The 23,292-nt window shown below is 43.3% G+C and overlaps 1 protein-coding gene across 1 annotated transcript; it reads right to left on the minus strand.

The window, feature by feature from the left end:
- Positions 1 to 471: 471 nt before the first annotated feature.
- On the minus strand, positions 472 to 21,820 carry LOC139367784 (guanine nucleotide-binding protein G(t) subunit alpha-2-like). The gene is made up of 8 exons (XM_071106116.1): positions 21,515 to 21,820; positions 9,350 to 9,392; positions 8,932 to 9,073; positions 7,293 to 7,453; positions 5,176 to 5,304; positions 2,322 to 2,451; positions 1,770 to 1,923; positions 472 to 670 (listed from the first exon to the last, which is right to left on the minus strand). Exons 1-8 carry the CDS (start codon positions 21,624 to 21,626, stop codon positions 483 to 485), a joined length of 1,059 nt encoding a protein of 352 aa, XP_070962217.1. The 5' UTR covers positions 21,627 to 21,820; the 3' UTR covers positions 472 to 482.
- Between the last annotated feature and the right edge of the window lie 1,472 nt (positions 21,821 to 23,292).

Genomic DNA, 23,292 nt, shown 5'->3' on the forward strand with positions numbered 1-23,292 from the left:
GAGCTGTTAGTGTCTTAACGACGTTCCACAGGTGCATGTTCATTAATTGTTCATGGTTCATTGAACAAGCATGGGAAACAGTGTTTAAACCTTTTACAATGAAGATCTGTGAAGTTATTTGGATTTTTGCGAATTATCTTTAAAAGACAGGGTCCTGAAAAAAGGGCTGTTTCTTTATTTGCTGAGTTTATGTCATTGAGGTAATATGTCAGACATAATACAACATGTCGTATTTTAATTTCATTGCAGATGGTCTGTCCACAGCCAGGCCTTATTACAGTTTGTCAGCAGATGGTCTGTCCACAGCCAGGCCTTATTACAGTTTGTCAGCAGATGGTCTGTTCATAGCCAGACCTTATTACATTGTTTCAGTAAGGCCACAGGACTAATGTTGGTCCTTCATAGTGATTTCCTGTTCGGCACTGAGGTGTGAGCGTGCTTCAGGCAGTAATACAGGCCGTCATACTGTACCTTCAGTCTGCTCAGAACAGCCCGGCGTCTTTTAGGTTGGTTTTGATGACGTCTGTGATGGTGTTGAAGGCCTGGTTGACGTCCTGTGTCTCTACAGCGCAGGTGATGTGGGTGTAGATGGGTTTCTCCGCCTGCCTCAAGTTCAGAGACTCAAACTGCATCTTCACGTGGTTGCTGGCGTCTTCGTATGTGTTAGGCCCTATAGGGAGATAAGAGAGCTGTAAAAACTGATCAGAGACTAGTTGCTGGCGTCTTCGTATGTGTTAGGCCCTATAGGGAGATAAGAGAGCTGTAAAAACTGATCAGAGACTAGTTGCTGGCGTCTTCGTATGTGTTAGGCCCTATAGGGAGATAAGAGAGCTGTTAAAACTGATCAGAGACTAGTTGCGTCTTCGTATGTGTTAGGCCCTATAGGGAGATAAGAGAGCTGTAAAAACTGTATAGAGACTAGTTGCTGGCGTCTTCGTATGTGTTAGGCCCTATAGGGAGATAAGAGAGCTGTAAAAACTGATCAGAGACTAGTTGCTGGCGTCTTCGTATGTGTTAGGCCCTATAGGGAGATAAGAGAGCTGTTAAAACTGATCAGAGACTAGTTGCGTCTTCGTATGTGTTTGACAGAGGGAATAAGAGAGCTGTTAAAACTGATCAGAGACTAGTTGCGTCTTCGTATGTGTTTGACAGAGGGAATAAGAGAGCTGTAAAAACTGATCAGAGACTAGTTGTGTCTTCGTATGTGTTTGACAGAGGGAATAAGAGGGAGTTTCTTATTGTGTTTTAATTGAGTGAGAAAGATTTCAATGTATTCATTTTTTTTATGTATATATTTTATTTATTTAATCTTTATTTAACTAGGCAAGTCAGTTAAGAACAAAATCTTATTTACAATGACAGCCCAACCCGGACAATGCTGGGCCAACTGTGCGCAGCCCTATGGGACTCCCAATCACGGCCCTATGGGACTCCCAATCACGGCCCTATGGGACTCCCATTCACGGCCCTATGGGACTCCCATTCACGGCCCTATGGGACTCCCAATCACGGCCCTATGGGACTCCCAATCACGGCCCTATGGGACTCCCAATCACGGCCCTATGGGACTCCCAATCACGGCCCTATGGGACTCCCAAGCACGGCCCTATGGGACTCCCAAGCACGGCCCTATGGGACTCCCAGTCACGGCCGGATGAGATTCAGCCTGGAGTCATTCATCACACACTGTGAATACACTAAAAAACCAATGGTCAATAGTTCATGGAAAACAAGTTTTTGCCATTTTGGGACTCAAGAGTAGGACTCACCATCGTAGTCGGGGAAGCAGACATTGAGGTGGACATTCTTGATCTTCTCTTGGAAGATGTCCTTCTTGTTGAGGAAGAGCACGTGGATGGTGTCCTCGAAGAACCTGTGGTTGCAGATACTGTTGAATAGATGGAGAGACTCGTGCATGCGGTTCTGAAAAGAGAAGAGGACAGAAGAGGAATGAAGGATGGGTCATCGTCATCGTCGGGCTACAAAAGGGTCAATGCTCAACCTCCACTAGCTCGCTGCGGTCACACTAGTTGGTGAGGTTTGCAATATGGTTGAACCATATCAGCGTCTCCTCCCTCTCATCTGTACCCTCCTTTAGTTTAGTTTAACTTTGAAGTGTGTGTGTGTGTGTGTGTGTGTGTGTGTGTGTGTGTGTGTGTGTGTGTGTGTGTGTGTGTGTGTGTGTGTGAAACAGTTTGTGTGTGTATGTGAAAGAGTGTGTATGTGAAAAAGTGTGTATGTGAAAGAGTGTGTGTGTGTGTATGTATGTGAAACAGTGTGTGTGTGTGTATGTATGTGAAACAGTGTGTGTGATCACTCACCATTTCCTCGTCCTCCAGCAGCACCAGGTCATACGCGCTGAGGGAACTACAGAACAGGACACAATGGACGCCCTGGAAACAGTGGATCCACTTCTTCCTCTCTTCTCTTCTACCGCTCATATCAAACATCCTGTCCATCAGAGAGACACAATAATCAATCAATTAACCAATTATTAAGTGTCAACCTTTTTACAGGAGAGGAGCGATCAGTAACTCCAGTACAGTATCATGAGCTCCTCCAGGCTTTTTACACATAGTTCTTGTATATGGTGAGAGCGTGGTACTTGTAATACAAAGGTTGAAGGTTCAACTCCAGCAGGAATCACATACAAATACTGACAATGCATGCACACTGTATTATACGTTGCTATGAGTACAGACGCTACTACGTTGCTACGGTACAGACACTACGTTGCTAAGTTACAGGCACTACTACGTTGCTACGGTACAGACACTACTACGTTGCTACGGTACAGACACTACTACGTTGCTACGGTACAGACACTACTACGTTGCTACGGTACAGACGCTACTACGTTGCTACGGTACAGACGCTACTACGTTGCTACGGTACAGACGCTACTACGTTGCTACGGTACAGACGCTACTACGTTGCTACGGTACAGACGCTACTACGTTGCTACGGTACAGACGCTACTACGTTGCTACGGTACAGACGCTACTACGTTGCTACGGTACAGACGCTACTACATTGCTACGGAATAGACACTACTACGTTGATATGGTATAGACACTACTACGTTGTTACGGTAAATATGGAAAAGGAGGACTGAGCATGCCCCCATTCTCATCGACGGGGCTGTAGTGGAGTTGGTTGAGAGCTTTAAGTTCCTTGGCGTCCACATCCCCAACAAACTAACGTGGTCCAAACACACCAAGACAGTCGTGAAAAGGGCATGTCTAAACCTATTCCCCCTCAGGAGACTGAAAAGATTTGGCATGGGTCCTCAGACCCTCAAAAGGTTCTACAGCTGCACTATCGAGAGCATCCTGAATGGTTGCACCACTGCCTGGTATGGCAACTTCTCGGCTTCTGACCGCAATGTACTACAGAGGGTAGTGAGTACCCCCTGTATATAGCCTCCACAATGACTCTGTTCCGGTACCCCCTGTATATAGCCTCCACATTGACTCTGTACCAGTACCCCCTGTATATAGCCTCCACATTGACTCTGTACTGTTACCCCCTGTATATTGACTCTGTACCGGTACCCCCTGTATATAACCTCAACATTGACTCTGAACTGGTACCCCCTGTATATAGCCTCCACATTGACTCTGTACCTGTACCCCCTGTATATAGCCTCCACATTGACTCTGTACCGTAACACCCTGTATATAGCCTCCACATTGACTCTGTACCAGTACCCCCTGTATATAGCCTCGACATTGACTCTGTACTGGCACCCCCTGTATATAGCCTCCACATTGACTCTGAACTGGTACCCCCTGTATATAGCCTCCACATTGACTCTGTACCTGTACCCCCTGTATATAGCCTCCACATTGACTCTGTACCGTAACACCCTGTATATAGCCTCCACATTGACTCTGTACCGGTACCACCTGTATATAGCCTCCACATTGACTCTGTACCGATACCCCCTGTGTATAGCCTCCACATTGACTCTGTACCGGTACCCCCTGTGTATAGCCTCCACATTGACTCTGTACCGGTACCCCCTGTGTATAGCCTCCACATTGACTCTGTACAGGTACCCCCTGTATATAGCCTCCACATTGACTCTGTACCGGTACCCCCTGTATATAGCCTCCACATTGACTCTGTACCGGTACCCCCTGTATATAGCCTCCACATTGACTCTGTACCGTAACACCCTGTATATAGCCTCCACATTGACTCTGTACCGGTACCCCCTGTATATAGCCTCCACATTGACTCTGTACCGTAACACCCTGTATATAGCCTCCACATTGACTCTGTACCGTAACACCCTGTATATAGCCTCCACATTGACTCTGTACCAGTACCCCCTGTATATAGCCTCGACATTGACTCTGTACTGGCACCCCCTGTATATAGCCTCCACATTGACTCTGTACCAGCTACCCTCCTGTAGGTTTTAACTCTGACCCTGTTCCTTGAAAGCTACCGTCCTGTATTTTTTCATTCCAATACCAATCTATTCCACCTGATTCCAATAACTAACTGGATGATACACTGAATCAGGTTAGTTACAACTGCATCTGGAGTGAAAACCAACAGGAGGGTAGCTCTCCAGGAACAGGGTTGGAGTGAACCTATAGGAGGGTAGCTCTCCAGGAACAGGGTTGGAGTGAAAACCAACAGGAGGGTAGCTCTCCAGGAACAGGGTTGTAGTGAACCTATAGGAGGGTAGCTCTCCAGGAACAGGGTTGGAGTATCCTGATCTAATGGTTAAGATGTTGGGTAAGAAGTGGCTGGTTCAATTGCAACAGTTACACTACCTTGCCTTCATTTGACGTCTTTGCAGTTGAACTATAATGTACTGTGACAAAAGAGCCAGGTAGTTAGCTACTGTAGCTCACCTGAATTTAACATCTTTGCAGGTGAACTATAATTTACTGTGACAAAAGAGCCAGGTAGTTAACTACTGTAGCTCACCTGAATTTAACATCTTTGCAGGTGAACTATAATTTACTGTGACAAAAGAGCCAGGTAGTTAACTACTGTAGCTCACCTGCATTTAACATATTTGCAGGTGAACTATAATTTACTGTGACAAAAGAGCCAGGTAGTTAGCTACTGTAGCTCACCTGAATTTAACATCTTTGCAGGTGAACTATAATGTACTGTGACAAAAGAGCCAGGTAGTTAGCTACTGTAGCTCACCTGAATTTGACATCTTTGCAGATGAACCTCTCCTCATTGACCCCGCCGGTCTTGATCCTGCACCGAAGGATGTCCTGGTCGTTAGGGGTGAAGTCAGCCTGGGTGATGCGCTCCAGGTCACTGAGGAAGCTGTGTGAGAGGCAGTCAATCAATGAATCAATCAAGATCAGATCACTGAGTTAGCTGTGGGAGAGAGGCAGAGTAAATCAATCAACAAATCAATAAAATGTATTTAAAAAGCCTTTTTTAGATCAGCAGTTATTACAGAGTGCTTTACAGTAACTAGACCCCAAAGACAACAGCACTGTCTAGCATCCACAGAGGCCATAGACCAGGGATCCCCAACTGGCGGCCCGCAGGCCAAACTTTGGCCCGTGATTGATTTTATTTGGACCCTCAATTTTTCTGAACACCAAAAAAAACACTGAACAGAAATATAAATGCAACATGCAACATTTTCAAAGATTTTTACCGAGTTACGGTTCATATATGCAAATCAGTTAATTTAAATAAATACATTTGGCCCTAATCTATGGATTACACATGACTGGGAATACAGATATGCATCTGTTGATCACAAAAAAAATAGGGGCGTGGATCAGAAAACCAGTCAGTGTCTGGTGTGACCACCATTAGCCTCATGCAGCGCGACACATCTCCTTCACATAGAGTTGTTCAGGCTGTTGATTGTGGCCTGTGGAAAGTTGTTCCTCTCCTCTTCAATGGCTGTGTGAAGTTGCTGGATATTGTCAGGAACTGGAACACGCTGTCGTACACGTCGATCCAGAGCATCTTAAACATTCTACATGGGTGACATGTCTGGTGAGTATGCAGGCCATGGAAGAACGGGGACATTTTTCAGCTTTCATGAATTGTGTACAGATCCTTGAGACGTGGCCATGCATTGTCATGCTGAAACGGTGATGGCAGCTGACGAATGGCACAACAACGGGCCTCAGGATCTCATTACGATATCGCATTGTCATCCATAAAATGCTATTGTGTTCGTTGTCCATGGCTTATACCTGCTCCATACCATAACCCCACCGCCACCATGGGGGCACTCTGTTAACAACGTTGACATCAGCAATCCGCTCGCCCACAAGACGCCATACTCCGGGATTCATCCGTGAAGAGCACACTTCTCCAGCGTGTCAGTGGTCATCGAAGGTGAGCATTTTCCCACTGAAGTCGGTTACAACGGCGAACTGCAGTCAGGTCAAGATCCTGGTGAGGACAACGAGCACGCAAATGATCTTCCCCGAGACGATTTCTGAACATTTCTACAGAAATTCTTCCATTGTGCAAACCCACAGTTTCATCAGATGTCCGGGTGGCTGGTCTCAGACGATCCCGCATGGGAAGAAGTCGGATGTGGATGTCCTGGGCTGGCATGGTTGCAAGTGGTCTACGGTTGTGAGGCTGGTTGGGCGTTCTGCCAAATTCTCTTAAACGGCTTATGGTAGAGAAATTAACATTCAATAATCTGGTGGACATTCCTGTAGTCAGCATGCCGATTGCACGCTCCCTCAACGTGAGACAGCTGTGGCATTGTGTTGTGGGACAAAACTGCACATTTTAGAGTGGCCTTTTATTGTCCCCAGTACAAAGTGCACCTGTGTAATGATCATGCTGTTTAATCAGCTTCTTGATATGCCACACCTGTCAGGTGGATGGATTATCTTGGCAAAGGAGAAATGCTCACTAACAGGGATGTAAACAAATGTGAGCACTAAATTTGATAGAAAACCTTTTAGTGCGTATGGACAATTTCTGGGATCTTTAATTTCAGCTCAAGAAACATGGAACCAACACTTTACATGTTGCGTTTATATTTTTGTTCAGTATAAAAGACTGTAAAAACACCAGCAAAGTTATTTTAATTGTGTAAATCTGTCCAAAAGTATTCCCGTGTATAACAGATATATGTGATCGTATACAAATGTCAGAAAAATTTGAAATGGTCTTTTAGTCAAATATTATATATGTTTAGGCTTCTTGCTGTCAATTTGCATTCTACAAATGATTTGTAATTATGTTCCGGCCCCCTGACCCTCCGATCAAGAAGAAAACGTCCCGCGCCTGAATCTGGTTATTGAGCCATGCCATAGACTCACTAGTGAGCGGAGTCGAGGAGATGGTAGCCCTCGGCTGCTGACTCGAAACACTCCTGGATGCCAGGGTCCATCCACAGCTTCTTGATGCACTCAGCCAGCTCAGGAGACATGGTTCCCTCCTCAGTAGAGTTGGATAGGTTCTCCAGCTTCGTGCCTTCATCCTGGACACACAGAGAACAACACCCATACATGCATCAGTATAGCATAGCATGATGTAACATTACCAGGCAGAAAAGAAACACCTGAAACTACTGTAGAGCCCTCCACATTCTGGTCTTGAAGAGAATACAAAGACAAACTGTGGGGGGAGGTTCTCTTCTGCACTGTTCAACCAATCCAATGAATGCGGAGGAGGAGTTAAGATGAAGTCTCGCCTTAACATCCAAAAAGAGGAAGTCGAGTCACAGGCTCTCATTCCATTTCCCCTGACAACCAGAACTTCCGGTTGTTGGCAACTCCGCAATATTATAAAATGTGTACAGTATAGTATAGTATATCATGTCTATACAGTATAGTATAAAATGTATTTAGTGTAGTATATCATGTCTATATAGTATAACATGTCTGTATAGTATAACAGTATTGTACAGTATAACATGTCTATAGTATAACAGTATAGTATAACATAAGGTACAGTATAACATGTCTGTATAGTATAACAGTATTGTACAGTATAACATGTCTATAGTATAACAGTATAGTATAACATAAGGTACAGTATAACATGTCTGTATAGTATAACAGTATTGTACAGTATAACATGTCTATAGTATAACAGTATAATATAACAGTATAGTATATAGTATAACAGTATAATATAACAGTATAGTATAATATAACATAAGTTACAGTATAACATGTCTCTATAGTATAGCAGTATAGTATAACATAAGGTATAGTATAACATGTCTATAGTATAGCAGTATAGTATAGTATAACATAAGGTATAGTATAACATGTCTATATAGTATAACATGTATAACATGTCTACATGGTACAGTATAACATGTCTATAGTATAGCAGTATAGTATAGTATAACATAAGGTATAGTATAACATGTCTATATAGTATAACATGTATAACATGTCTACATGGTACAGTATAACATGTCTATAGTATAGCAGTATAGTATAGTATAACATAAGGTATAGTATAACATGTCTATATAGTATAACATGTATAACATGTCTACATGGTACAGTATAACATGTCTATAGTATAGCAGTATAGTATAGTATAACATAAGGTATAGTATAACATGTCTATATAGTATAACATGTATAACATGTCTACATGGTACAGTATAACATGTCTATAGTATAGCAGTATAGTATAGTATAACATAAGGTATAGTATAACATGTCTATATAGTATAACATGTATAACATGTCTACATGGTACAGTATAACATGTCTATAGTATAGCAGTATAGTATAGTATAACATAAGGTATAGTATAACATGTCTCTATAGTATAACAGTATAGTACAGTATAACATGTCTATAGTATAGCAGTATAGTATAGTATAACATAAGGTATAGTATAACATGTCTATATAGTATAACATGTATAACATGGTACAGTATATTATAGTATTGTTTCACACACACACGCAAACACCCAGCCTGCAGTACCCACCTCCGCAGCCGGTGAGCCGTACTTGATCCCCAGGATGCCCATGCCTCTGACGATGGACAGAGCTGACTGCAGGATGTTACCAAAGATCGCCCCTCTGGATGACACCTTCTCCTCCTTATTAAAACCACCCAGGTGAAGGATTCTGTGAAGAAGAAGAAGAACTATTGGGTTAGTATTGAGTCATTCCACTTTTTAAAAAATTGTTTAACGTAGTCCTTGTTGTGCATAGAGTTGTATGGTTTGTTTAACTTTGTGACATCTGAGTCTGTCACTCTGTGAAAGTGGAATTTCCCTGTGGCTCAATTATCCAAACTGCCACCTAGTGGTGCTTCTGTGGCAGTGCAGCTCACTTCTCTGCTGCCCCATATTAACAGAGAGAGAACCCGAAAAAGCGTACTTCATTTGTAACTTAACTTACTTCATTTGTTTTACGATGGTGCTTTTCCCAGACTCCTCAGCACCTGAAAGAAAACAAAAATACACCATTTATTACAACAGTTAAATAAAGGTCAACAATGTCATTTTTAATTACAAAGCTGACAAGGTGAAAAACCGGCCAATGTGCCCTTGAGCAAGGCACTTAACCCTAATTTGCTCCAGGGGTGTTCTACTATGACTGACCCTGTAAAACAACACATTTCACTACACTATCCGGTGTACGCGACAATAAAATATCTTAATACTCCTGGACCTGGTGGCCAGCGAAACATAGGGTTATTCCCAAATGGCACCCTCTTCCCTATATAGTGCCCTAATTTTGACCAGAGCCCTATGGGACCGATTGAAAATAGAGCAGTTTGACAGAACAGTCTGTGTGGAGATCACTGACATCTCCTTACTGGGACTCAGAACACACCGGGACAAAGGCCTGGATGTCACTTAAAAACCTTTATTTTAAAACCTTCATTTTAAACGCTATTGTTTGACCAGTGCTTAATAGGATGCCATTTGAGAGGCAGGCTGGGTCTCTCAGAGACTTCAGGGTAAAAAAGATCTTGATGTCACCTAAAATATTTATTTTAAACCTTTTATTTTAAAACCTTTAAAACTAAAATACTATGGGTGCCTACCCCAACATGTAACCAGACCAGTGCAGCACGGCTCAGCTCGTTTTTTGAGCTCAGATGGACCCTTATTCCCTACATAGTGCACTACTTTAGACCAGAGTCCGATGGAACCCTCTTCCCTACATAGTGCACTACTTTAGACCAGAACCCTATGGAACCATCTTACCTACATAGTGCACTACTATAGACCAGAACCCTATGGAACCCTCTTCCCTACATAGTGCACTACTTTAGACCAGAGCCCTATGGAACCCTCTTCCCTACATTGTGCACTACTTTAGACCAGAACCCTATGGAACCCTCTTCCCTACATAGTGCACAACTGCTTAAATAGGGTTCCGTTTGGGATGTAACCTGGTTCTCTCAGGCAGATTAGGACAAAGGCCTCGATGTCACTTATTTAAACCCCTTTATTTAAACACCATATTGAAAAGAAGACCTCGGCTTTATTGTGTTTTTAGCCTCGCTTACAGTTCATGTAATGCTGTGTCAACCTGCTACTTTCAAATGTCCCATAAGTTCAATCAATCAACACTATGGTACCGATCCCACCCTGTACCAAGCACGTGTGTTAGTACCTATTGCTCAGCACTTAGCCTGGTTCCAGTTCTGTTTGTGCTGTCTTGCCATGACAACGAACATAGATAGGAATAGGTTATACAACACAAACAATCTGGTGCCCAGGCTGAGCTTAAAGACTCTCTCTGTTAACCATCACCTCTGCATCCTGCTGCCTCTCTCCTCTCAGCTGAGCTTAAAGACTCTCTCTACAGGTCTCTCTGTTAACCATCACCTCTGCATCCTGCTGCCTCTCTCCTCTCAGCTGAGCTTAAAGACTCTCTCTGTTAACCATCACCTCTGCATCCTGCTGCCTCTCTCCTCTCAGCTGAGCTTAAAGACTCTCTCTGTTAACCATCACCTCTGCATCCTGCTGCCTCTCTCCTCTCAGCTGAGCTTAAAGACTCTCTCTGTTAACCATCACCTCTGCATCCTGCTGCCTCTCTCCTCTCAGCTGAGCTTAAAGACTCTCTCTGTTAACCATCACCTCTGCATCCTGCTGCCTCTCTCCTCTCAGCTGAGCTTAAAGACTCTCTCTGTTAACCATCACCTCTGCATCCTGCTGCCTCTCTCCTCTCAGCTGAGCTTAAAGACTCTCTCTGTTAACCATCACCTCTGCATCCTGCTGCCTCTCTCCTCTCAGCTGAGCTTAAAGACTCTCTCTGTTAACCATCACCTCTGCATCCTGCTGCCTCTCTCCTCTCAGCTGAGCTTAAAGACTCTCTCTGTTAACCATCACCTCTGCATCCTGCTGCCTCTCTCCTCTCAGCTGAGCTTAAAGACTCTCTCTGTTAACCATCACCTCTGCATCCTGCTGCCTCTCTCCTCTCAGCTGAGCTTAAAGACTCTCTCTGTTAACCATCACCTCTGCATCCTGCTGCCTCTCTCCTCTCAGCTGAGCTTAAAGACTCTCTCTGCTAACCATCACCTCTGCATCCTGCTGCCTCTCTCCTCTCAGCTGAGCTTAAAGACTCTCTCTGTTAACCATCACCTCTGCATCCTGCTGCCTCTCTCCTCTCAGCTGAGCTTAAAGACTCTCTCTGTTAACCATCACCTCTGCATCCTGCTGCCTCTCTCCTCTCAGCTGAGCTTAAAGACTCTCTCTGTTAACCATCACCTCTGCATCCTGCTGCCTCTCTCCTCTCAGCTGAGCTTAAAGACTCTCTCTGTTAACCATCACCTCTGCATCCTGCTGCCTCTCTCCTCTCAGCTGAGCTTAAAGACTCTCTCTGTTAACCATCACCTCTGCATCCTGCTGCCTCTCTCCTCTCAGCTGAGCTTAAAGACTCTCTCTGTTAACCATCACCTCTGCATCCTGCTGCCTCTCTCCTCTCAGCTGAGCTTAAAGACTCTCTCTGTTAACCATCACCTCTGCATCCTGCTGCCTCTCTCCTCTCAGCTGAGCTTAAAGACTCTCTCTGTTAACCATCACCTCTGCATCCTGCTGCCTCTCTCCTCTCAGCTGAGCTTAAAGACTCTCTCTGTTAACCATCACCTCTGCATCCTGCTGCCTCTCTCCTCTCAGCTGAGCTTAAAGACTCTCTCTGTTAACCATCACCTCTGCATCCTGCTGCCTCTCTCCTCTCAGCTGAGCTTAAAGACTCTCTCTGTTAACCATCACCTCTGCATCCTGCTGCCTCTCTCCTCTCAGCTGAGCTTAAAGACTCTCTCTGTTAACCATCACCTCTGCATCCTGCTGCCTCTCTCCTCTCAGCTGAGCTTAAAGACTCTCTCTGTTAACCATCACCTCTGCATCCTGCTGCCTCTCTCCTCTCAGCTGAGCTTAAAGACTCTCTCTGTTAACCATCACCTCTGCATCCTGCTGCCTCTCTCCTCTCAGCTGAGCTTAAAGACTCTCTCTGTTAACCATCACCTCTGCATCCTGCTGCCTCTCTCCTCTCAGCTGAGCTTAAAGACTCTCTCTGTTAACCATCACCTCTGCATCCTGCTGCCTCTCTCCTCTCAGCTGAGCTTAAAGACTCTCTCTGTTAACCATCACCTCTGCATCCTGCTGCCTCTCTCCTCTCAGCTGAGCTTAAAGACTCTCTCTGTTAACCATCACCTCTGCATCCTGCTGCCTCTCTCCTCTCAGCTGAGCTTAAAGACTCTCTCTGTTAACCATCACCTCTGCATCCTGCTGCCTCTCTCCTCTCAGCTGAGCTTAAAGACTCTCTCTGTTAACCATCACCTCTGCATCCTGCTGCCTCTCTCCTCTCAGCTGAGCTTAAAGACTCTCTCTGTTAACCATCACCTCTGCATCCTGCTGCCTCTCTCCTCTCAGCTGAGCTTAAAGACTCTCTCTGTTAACCATCACCTCTGCATCCTGCTGCCTCTCTCCTCTCAGCTGAGCTTAAAGACTCTCTCTGTTAACCATCACCTCTGCATCCTGCTGCCTCTCTCCTCTCAGCTGAGCTTAAAGACTCTCTCTGTTAACCATCACCTCTGCATCCTGCTGCCTCTCTCCTCTCAGCTGAGCTTAAAGACTCTCTCTGTTAACCATCACCTCTGCATCCTGCTGCCTCTCTCCTCTCAGCTGAGCTTAAAGACTCTCTCTGTTAACCATCACCTCTGCATCCTGCTGCCTCTCTCCTCTCAGCTGAGCTTAAAGACTCTCTCTGTTAACCATCACCTCTGCATCCTGCTGCCTCTCTCCTCTCAGCTGAGCTTAAAGACTCTCTCTGTTAACCATCACCTCTGCATCCTGCTGCCTCTCTCCTCTCAGCTGAGCTTAAAGACTCTCTCTGTTAACCATCACCTCTGCATCCTGCTGCCTCTCTCCTCTCAGCTGAGCTTAAAGACTCTCTCTGTTAACCATCACCTCTGCATCCTGCTGCCTCTCTCCTCTCAGCTGAGCTTAAAGACTCTCTCTGTTAACCATCACCTCTGCATCCTGCTGCCTCTCTCCTCTCAGCTGAGCTTAAAGACTCTCTCTGTTAACCATCACCTCTGCATCCTGCTGCCTCTCTCCTCTCAGCTGAGCTTAAAGACTCTCTCTGTTAACCATCACCTCTGCATCCTGCTGCCTCTCTCCTCTCAGCTGAGCTTAAAGACTCTCTCTGTTAACCATCACCTCTGCATCCTGCTGCCTCTCTTCAGTTGCTCGACGTGGCCGGTTGTCACATCATTACGCACACCTGTCACAGTCGTTACACGCACCTGCGCCTCATGACACTCACCTGGACTCCATCACCTTCCTGATTACCTCCCCTGTATCTGTCCGTCCGCTTTGTTCTCTCCTCGGGTGTTATTGACTCTGTACGCTTTCCATGTTTATTATTTTGTACTATATTTATTATAAAATGTGCAATTCCTGTACTTCCTGACTCCCAGTGTACACTTTTTTTTTAGCTTTATTTAACTAGGCAAGTCAGTTAAGAACAAATTCTTATTTTCAATGACAGCCCCTGTTCGGGGGTTTGAACTTGCAACCTTCCGGTTACTAGACCAACGCTCTAACCACTGGGCTACCCTGCCGCCCCACAATGTATCCCTTGTAAAAGAGGTATTCTGGCCTCAGTGGGACTTCCTGGACAAATAAAGGACAAATAAAGGTTAAATAAAAACAAAATACAAATTGGGCAATAGAAACCCAAGAGGGACCACCTTCTGAAGGAGATGGGTTCTCTATTTAGTCTACTCTAATTGGTTAAGTCCTGAACCACTCCTAGTCACAGATAGCACCCATTGGCTCAGTGCCCATCCACTTCCCTATTGAGTGTTGGGTTTCATGTCTCCTGTGTCTTAACACATCAAGCAGTATGTAACCTGGTCCTGTGTCTTAACACATCAAGCATTATGTAACCTGATCCTGTCTTAACACATCAAGCAGTATGTAACCTGGTCCTGTGTCTTAACACATCAAGCAGTATGTAACCTGGTCCTGTGTCTTAACACATCAAGCATTATGTAACCTGGTCCTGTGTCTTAACACATCAAGCAGTATGTAACCTGGTCCTGTGTCTTAACACATCAAGCATTATGTAACCTGATCCTGTCTTAACACATCAAGCAGTATGTAACCTGGTCCTGTGTCTTAACACATCAAGCAGTATGTAACCTGGTCCTGTCTTAACACATCAAGCAGTATGTAACCTGGTCCTGTGTCTTAACACATCAAGCAGTATGTAACCTGGTCCTGTCTTAACACAACAAGCATTATGAAACCTGGTCCTGTGTCTTAACACATCAAGCATTATGTAACCTGGTCCTGTGTCTTAACACATCAAGCATTATGTAACCTGATCCTGTGTATTAACACATCAAGCATTATGTAACCTGATCCTGTCTTAACACATCAAGCATTATGAAACCTGATCCTGTCTTAACACAACAAGCAGTATGTAACCTGGTTCTGTGTCTTAACACAACAAGCATTATGTAACCTGGTCCTGTGTCTTAACACATCAGGCAAAATGTAACCTGGTCCGGTCTTAACACATCAAGCATTATGTAACCTGGTCCTGTGTCTTAACACATCAAGCATTATGTAACCTGGTCCTGTGTCTTAACACATCAAGTAGTATGTAACCTGGTCCTGTGTCTTAACACATCAAGCAGTATGTAACCTGGTCCTGTGTCTTAACACAACAAGCAGTATGTAACCTGGTCCTGTGTCTTAACACATCAAGCAGTATGTAACCTGATCCTGTCTTAACACATCAAGCAGTATGTAACCTGGTCCTGTCTTAACACATCAAGCATTATGTAACCTGATCCTGTCTTAACACATCAAGCATTATGTAACCTGATCCTGTCTTAACACATCAAGCATTATGTAACCTGATCCTGTCTTAACACATCAAGCATTATGTAACCTGATCCTGTCTTAACACAACAAGCATTATGTAACCTGGAAACATTTCGTTTGGCCACTGTGGATCAAGAGATATCACTGCCCGTGCAATAAAACAACAATCAACCTGAGAAACGAGACCTTAAAACTTGTGTTCGCTTCCCATCCCCAATCTAATGTCTAGGCTTTACTGCATAGGGCTAACAAAAATGTATTGGGACAAATTCACTTATATGTGTATTAAAGTAGTAAAAAGTCTATTTGCTCCCATATTCCTAGCATGCAATGACTACGTCAAGCTTGTGACTATACACATTTTTGGTATGCATTTGCTCATTATTTTGGTTGTGTTTAAGATTAAGAGAGAGTTAGACCCTGTCATATACCCCCCAAAAATGCTAACCTACCCTTATTGAAATGGTGAGAGGTTAGCATGTTATTCTCATTCATTATTCACGGTTCATTCAGGATTATCCGTAATCATGGTAGCATCCACATTAATGTAGAAGTGTTCAGAAACATATTCTGTTCTTATTTATAATAAAAGTGGCTCCAAAATGACACAATACATTATTTACCATTAATATCTATTGGGCTCAAAATAATCTGAAACACAACCAAAACAAACAGCAAATGCATCCAACAAGTTTGTTGAGTCACAAGCTTGATGTAATCATTACGTGCTGTGGATATAGGACCAAATACATTAGCTTTTCACCACTTTCGTACTCAAGTGAATTTGTCCCAATAGTTTTGCTCTCCTAAAATGGGGGGGACTATGTACATAAAGTGCTGTAATTTCTAAACGGTTCAGCTGATATGGATCTAAATACCCTCAAATTAAAGCTGACAGTCTGCACTGTTTGATTTCAAGTAGAGAGTATAAAGACAAAATAAGACAAATGCTTCAATGTTCCAATGATTAGAAAGGGCACTGTATATACTGACTTGTTTCGGGATCTGATCTTTGACCTTGATTGAGACTTTAAGTGGCTACATGCAGAGAGGCTAAGAGAATTACCCCTTTCACACTACTGAACCTCAGCCCAGTCAAACCATGCTGATCTGAGAACCTAGTCAAACCCTGCTGATCTGAGAACCCATCTGAACCCTGCTGATCTGAGAACCCATCTGAACCCAGCTGATCTGAGAACCCATCTGAACCCTGTTGATCTGAGAACCCATCTGAACCCTGCTGGTCTGAGAACCCATCTGAACCCTGCTGATCTGAGAACCCATCTGAACCCTGCTGGTCTGAGAACCCATCTGAACCCATACATCATAGGTGCTGGAAGAGGAACTAGGTGAAAATAACACTAAGTCAGAGCCAGTACAGTTTGGATTGGGTCAGAATGATGTGGAGTAAAGTACTTAAGTAGTACTTTAAAGTCTTTTTATTTAAGTCGTTTTTGGGGGTCTCTGTCACTATTTATTTATTTACAACTTTTACTTTTACTCCACTACATTCCTAAAGAAAATAATGTACTTTTTACTCCATACATTTTTCCTGACACACAAAAGTACTCGTTACATTTTGAATGCTTAGCAGGACAGAAAAATGGTCCAATTCACACACTTATCAAGAGAACCTGCCTGGTCATCTACTGCCTCTAATCTGGTGGACTCATTAAACACAAGTGCTTTGTTGTGTTGGAGTGTGCCCCTGTCTATCGTCAATTTAAAAAAACAAGAAAATCATGCCTTCTGGTTTGCTTAATATAAGGAATTTGAAATTATTAATACTTTTACTTTTAATAATTAAGTATATTTAGCAATTACATTTACTTTTGATACTTAAATATATTTAAAACCAAATAATTTTAGACTTTTACTCAAGTAGTATTTTACTGGGTGATTTTCACTTTTACTTGAGTCATTTTCTATTAAAAACTTCTTATGGCTGAGATCCCGTTAACGGGATCGATATGACAACAGCCAGTGAAAGTGCAGGGAGCCAAATTCAAACAACAGAAATCTCCTAATTTAAAATTCCACAAACATACAAAAGTATCTTATACCATTTTAAAGGTAATCTAATTTCTGATTTCAAAAAGGCTTTACAGCGAAAGCACCACAAACGATTATGTTAGGTCAACACCAAGTCACAGAAAAACACAGCCATTTTTCCAAGCCAAAGACAGGAGTCATAAAAAGCAGAAATAGAGATAAAATGAATCACTAACCTTTGATGATCTTCATCAGATGACACTCATAGGACTTCATGTTACACAATGCATGTATGTTTTGTTCGGTAAAGTTCATATTTATATCAAAAAATCTCATCCGGTGATTTTGCAGAGAGCCACATCAATTTCCAGAAATACTCATAATAAACGTTGATCAAAGATACAAGTGTTAACATGGAATTTTAGATCCACTTCTCCTTAATGCAACCGCTGTGTCAGATTTCAAAAAAGCTTTATGAAAAAAGCAAACCATGCAATAATCTGAGTACGGCGCTCAGAGCCCAAACCAGCCAAAAAGATATCCGCGATATTGTGCAGTCAACAGAAGTCAGAAATAACATGATAAATATTCACTTACCTTTGATGATCTTCATCAGAATGTACTCCCAGGAATCCCAGTTCCACAATAAATGTTTGTTTTGTTCGATAATGTCCATCATTTATGTCCAAATAGCTACTTTAGTAAACAAATCCAAAGTCACGAAGCGCGTTCACTAGGAGCAGACGAAATGTCAAAAAGTTCCGTTACAGTCCGTAGAAACATGTCAAACGATGTATAGAATCAATCTTTAGGATGTTTTTAACATACATCTTCAATAATGTTCCAACTGGAGAATTCCTTTGTCTGTAGAAAAGCAACGCAATACGAGCTACCTCTCACGTGAATGAGCCTCACGAGCCTGTGGCACTCTGCCAGACCACTGACTCAAAGAGCCCTTATGAGCCCCTCCTTTTACAGTAGAAGACTGAAACAAGTTTCTAAAGACTATTGACATCTAGTGGAAGCATTAGGAAGTGCAACATGACCAATAGCCCACTGTATCTTCAATAGGGAATGAGTTGAAAATCGACTAACCTCAGATTTCCCACTTCCTGGCTGGATTTCTTCTCAGGTTTTTGCCTGCCATATGAGTTCTATTATACTCACAGACATCATTCAAACAGTTTTAGAAACTTCAGAGTGTTTTCTATCAAAATGTACTAACAATATGCATGTATTTGCAACTGGGACTGAGTAGCAGGCCCTTTACTCTGGGCACCTCTGGGCACCTTATTCATCCAAGCTACTCAATACTGCCCCCAGCCATAATTAAGGTATCTTTACTTTTACTCAAGTATGGCAATTGGGTACATTTTCCACCACTGTGTGAAAGTACAGTTTGGATTGGGTCAGCATGATAGTGTGAAAGGTTAAATGCTGTCTGACGAGAGGATGGGTACACCAATCTGGACTGGATTCTGAGACTGGACTAAACCAGTTAGAGTAATAGGCTTGACCTCTCATCAGCAAGGGAACATGATTGACTTGGACCTAAAGTAGTGATTCTTTCAGCACCTCACTGTGTCCTGACTTTCACCTGGACTACAACTCTTCTGGGAAGGAGCAATGTACCTCAGGGAGAAATGTACTTCAATGTACCTCAGGGAGAAATGTACTTCAATGTACCTCAGGGAAAAATGTACTTCAATGTACCTCAGTAGCCTCGGTTTTTCTAATGACTGCCTTGCCTGGTTCACCAACTACTTTGCAGACAGAGTTCAGTGTGTCAAATCGGAGGGCATGTTGTCCGGTCCTCTGGAAGTCTCTATGGGCATGCCACAGGGTTCAATTCTCGGGCCGACTATTTTCTCTGTATACATCAATGATGTTGCTCTTGCAGCGGGCGATTCCCTGATTCACCTCTACGCAGACGACACCATTCTGTATAGTTCTGGCCCTTCCTTGGACACTGTGCTATCTAACCTCCAAACGAGCTTCAATGCCATACAACACTCCTTCCGTGGCCTCCAACTGCTCTTAAACGCTAGTAAAACCAAATGCATGCTTTTCAACCGTTCGCTGCCTGCACCCGCACGCCCGAATAGCATCACCACCCTGGATGGTTCCGACCTAGAATATGTGGACATCTATAAGTATCCAGGTGTCTGGCTAGACTGTAAACTCTCCTTCCAGACTCATCAAACATCTCCAATCTAAAATCAAATCTAGAGTCGGCTTTCTATTCCGCAACAAAGCCTCCTTCACTCACGCCGCCAAACTTACCCTAGTAAAATTGACTATCCTACCGATCCTCGACTTTGGCAATGTCATCTACAAAATAGCTTCCAATACTCTACTCAGCAAACTGGATGCAGTTTATCACAGTGCCATCCTTTTTGTTACTAAAGCACCTTATACCACCCACCACTGCGACCTGTATGCTCTAGTCGGCTGGCCCTCGCTACATATTCGTCACCAGACCCACTGGCTCCAGGTCATCTACAAGTCCATGCTAGGTAAAGCTCCGCCTTATCTCAGTTCACTCTTCTCGATGGCAACACCCACCCGTAGCACGCGCTCCAGCAGGTGTATCTCACTGATCATCCCTAAAGCCAACACCTCATTTGGCCGCCTTTCCTTCCAGTTCTCTGCTGCCTGCGACTGGAACGAATTGCAAAAATCGCTGAAGTTGGAGACTTTTATATCCCTCACCAACTTTAAACATCTGCTATCTGAGCAGCTAACCGATCGCTGCAGCTGTACATAGTCTATCAGTAAATAGCCAACCCAATTGACCTACCTCATCCCCATACTGTTTTTAATGATTTACTTTTCTGCTCTTTTGCACACCATTATATCTTCCTGCACACGACCATCTGATCATTTATCACTCCAGTGTTAATCTGCTAAATTGTATTTATTCGCCTACCTCCTCATGCCTTTTGCACACAATGTATATAGACTCTTTTTTTTATTTTGTTCTACTGTGTTATTGATTTGTTTATTGTTTACTCCATGTGTAACTCTGTGTTATCTGTTCACACTGCTATGCTTTATCTTGGCCAGGCCACAGTTGTAAATGAGAACTTGTTCTCAACTAGCCTACCTGGTTAAATAAAGGTGTTCTCAACTAGCCTACCTGGTTAAATAAAGGTGAAATAAAATAAAATAGAAATTTACTTCAATGTACCTCAGGGAAAAATGTACTTCAATGTACCTCAGGGAGAAATGTACTTCAATGTACCTCAGGGAGAAATGTACTTCAATGTACCTCAGGGAGAAATGTACTTCAATGTACCTCAGGGAGAAATTTACTTCAATGTACCTCAGGGAGATATTTACTTCAATGTACCTCAGGGAGAAATTTACTTCAATGTACCTCAGGGAGAAATGTACTTCAATGTACCTCAATGTACCTCAGGGAGAAATGTACCTCAGGGAGAAATGTACCTCAATGTACCTTAAAGCTCTTAGTCTGAACTTTAACAATGTTCCTTATTTTCTAGGTTCAGTCACATATATCTTAAAACATTCTATGAGAAAGAACATTATGCCTTGATCTGTGTTAGTTTGCTCTTAACTGTCAATGTTCAGACAAAGTGTTGCTCTTAACCAGGGCTGCCCAACCTACAGTCCCGTGGGACTGAAACCCCCACAAGACTGTAGATCTCCAGGAAGAGGAATTGGACTGAAAACCTACAGGACAGTAGATTTCCAGGAAGATGGTTTGGCAGCCCTGCTCTTAACTGTCAATGTTCAGATAGAGTGAATAATCAATTCACAGACAAAAACAGGACTTAATTTTCTGTGTTTGATTGAAATGTGACCATAGAGAAAGCATCATATCATTTCATCGACTATATTCAACAGCAGAAACATTAAATGTGCAAATTACAGATGTTTTTCAAACAGGTGACATCTGGTAATCTCAATTTAATTTTAAATAGTTTTAGTGCTATCGGGAGGCCAAATGTGTTGTGTTAAATGTTGCACAACAAATATCCTGTTTATTGTTCCATGGTATTTAGTTGAAATATATCCTTTCAGTTTCTATATGAACAGGGAAAAAATATGATGGGGGATCCTAACCTCTTAGCCATTAGACCAAAAGGACATCCTTCTGGCTTCTAAGTCTCAGACAGGGTTAACTCTTCACAATAACGTGATGATTTTCAAATCACCTCCGATACATTCACACCAATGGGTTCAGTTCTCTTACCCAGCATCAGCACTTTAACTGCCTTAGACTCTGCCAGCTGCTTCTTCAGCTCCTTGGAGTCTATCCCCTCCTCTCCCTCCATCTCCAGATCCTCCGGCTGGTCCATCGACATCTTGGCGGTTAGTTGTCCGGAGTGCCTAACTACACAGAAACAGCCTTTCAGTCACTAAACGATGTGTGATCGCCCAGATAAAGGAACAATCAGTTAGATCGTTAAGTAGTTGTTGGCTAGGTAGGCTACTGTTCAAAGGTTGAGTCAGAGTGTCGCTCCTCTGCAGGTTCAGGTGCTAAATGTCACTCGGGTAGTCTCTGTGGTTTAAAGCTCATGTCATAGAACATGGAACCAGAAGCCAAATCCTATTAACACAGCTAATCAGGTCTGGACTGAAGAGACCAAAACACGACCAATTTGGCTCCTCTACGGTTGGTTAGGGATTTGATATGGAGAGATGCATTGACTGTTCCCGTTTTCTGTAACTTTGACACCAGAGAATGACCTTTCAAAGGTTTTGTACTTTATATGATTTATTAAAGAGCATTGGTACCTCCATTAGAGGACTTTAAAATGAAATGTATATATATATAGGTATATAGCCATTGATTCTTCAAGACCATAACTCAATGCCTTATGAGCTTGTTGTTTTACTCCAATGTTTGTAAACACAGTACATGTAAACAAATACTGTGTAGCCTGAAAACATGGTTCCTACTATAATGTTGATATCATGGATGGTCAGTCATTGTGTCATATCTCTGTCTAGCAGAGAGTGGTTACATTTCTCCAGCCCCGTCCCTCAGCTGTTTAACAGGTTTGTTATTGTTTGAACTGCAGATTGCCCTTTTAAGAGCTCTTGTACATGATTAAAAAGTGCAGGTTCCTATTACTGTGATGCTTCCAGTACTATATAAACCATTCTGTAAAGGACAATGGGAAAGAAACATTACCGAGCTAGCACAGCACAGTTCAGGTCGGCACGATCGTGTGAGAAGGTTATGGGTGTGTGCAGGCTTTTGATCCAGCACTGCTTTAGCCTACCTCATCACACCCTTAGACCAGGGTTAACCTACCTCATCACCCCTTAGACCAGGGTTAACCTACCTCATCACCCCTTAGACCAGTGTTAACCTACCTCATCACCCCCTTAGACCAGGGCTAACCTACCTCATCACCCCCTTAGACCAGGGTTAACCTACCTCATCACAACCTTAGATCAGGGTTAACCTACCTTAGACCAGGGTTAACTTACCTCATCACAACCTTAGACCAGGGTTAACCTACCTCATCACCCCCTTAGACCAGGGTTAAACTACCTCATCACCCCCTTAGACCAGGGTTAAACTACCTCATCACAACCTTAGACCAGGGTTAACCTACCTCATCACCCCCTTAGACCAGGGTTAAACTACCTCATCACCCCCTTAGACCAGGGTTAAACATCCTCATCACCCCCTTAGACCAGGGTTAAACTACCTCATCACCCCCTTAGACCAGGGTTAAACTACCTCATCACCCCCTTAGACCAGGGTTAATCTACCTCATCACAACCTTAGACCAGGGTTAACCTACCTCATCACAACCTTATACCAGGGTTAACCTACCTCATCACCCCCTTAGACCAGGGTTAAACTACCTCATCACCCCCTTAGACCAGGGTTAACCTACCTCATCATTCCCTTAGACCAGGATTAACCTACCTCATCACAACCTTAGATCAGGGTTAACCTACCTCATCACAACCTTAGATCAGGTTTAACCTACCTCATCACAACCTTAGATC

The sequence above is a fragment of the Oncorhynchus clarkii genome, chromosome 16, assembly GCF_045791955.1.
Source record: "Oncorhynchus clarkii lewisi isolate Uvic-CL-2024 chromosome 16, UVic_Ocla_1.0, whole genome shotgun sequence".
Taxonomy (NCBI): domain Eukaryota; kingdom Metazoa; phylum Chordata; class Actinopteri; order Salmoniformes; family Salmonidae; genus Oncorhynchus; species Oncorhynchus clarkii.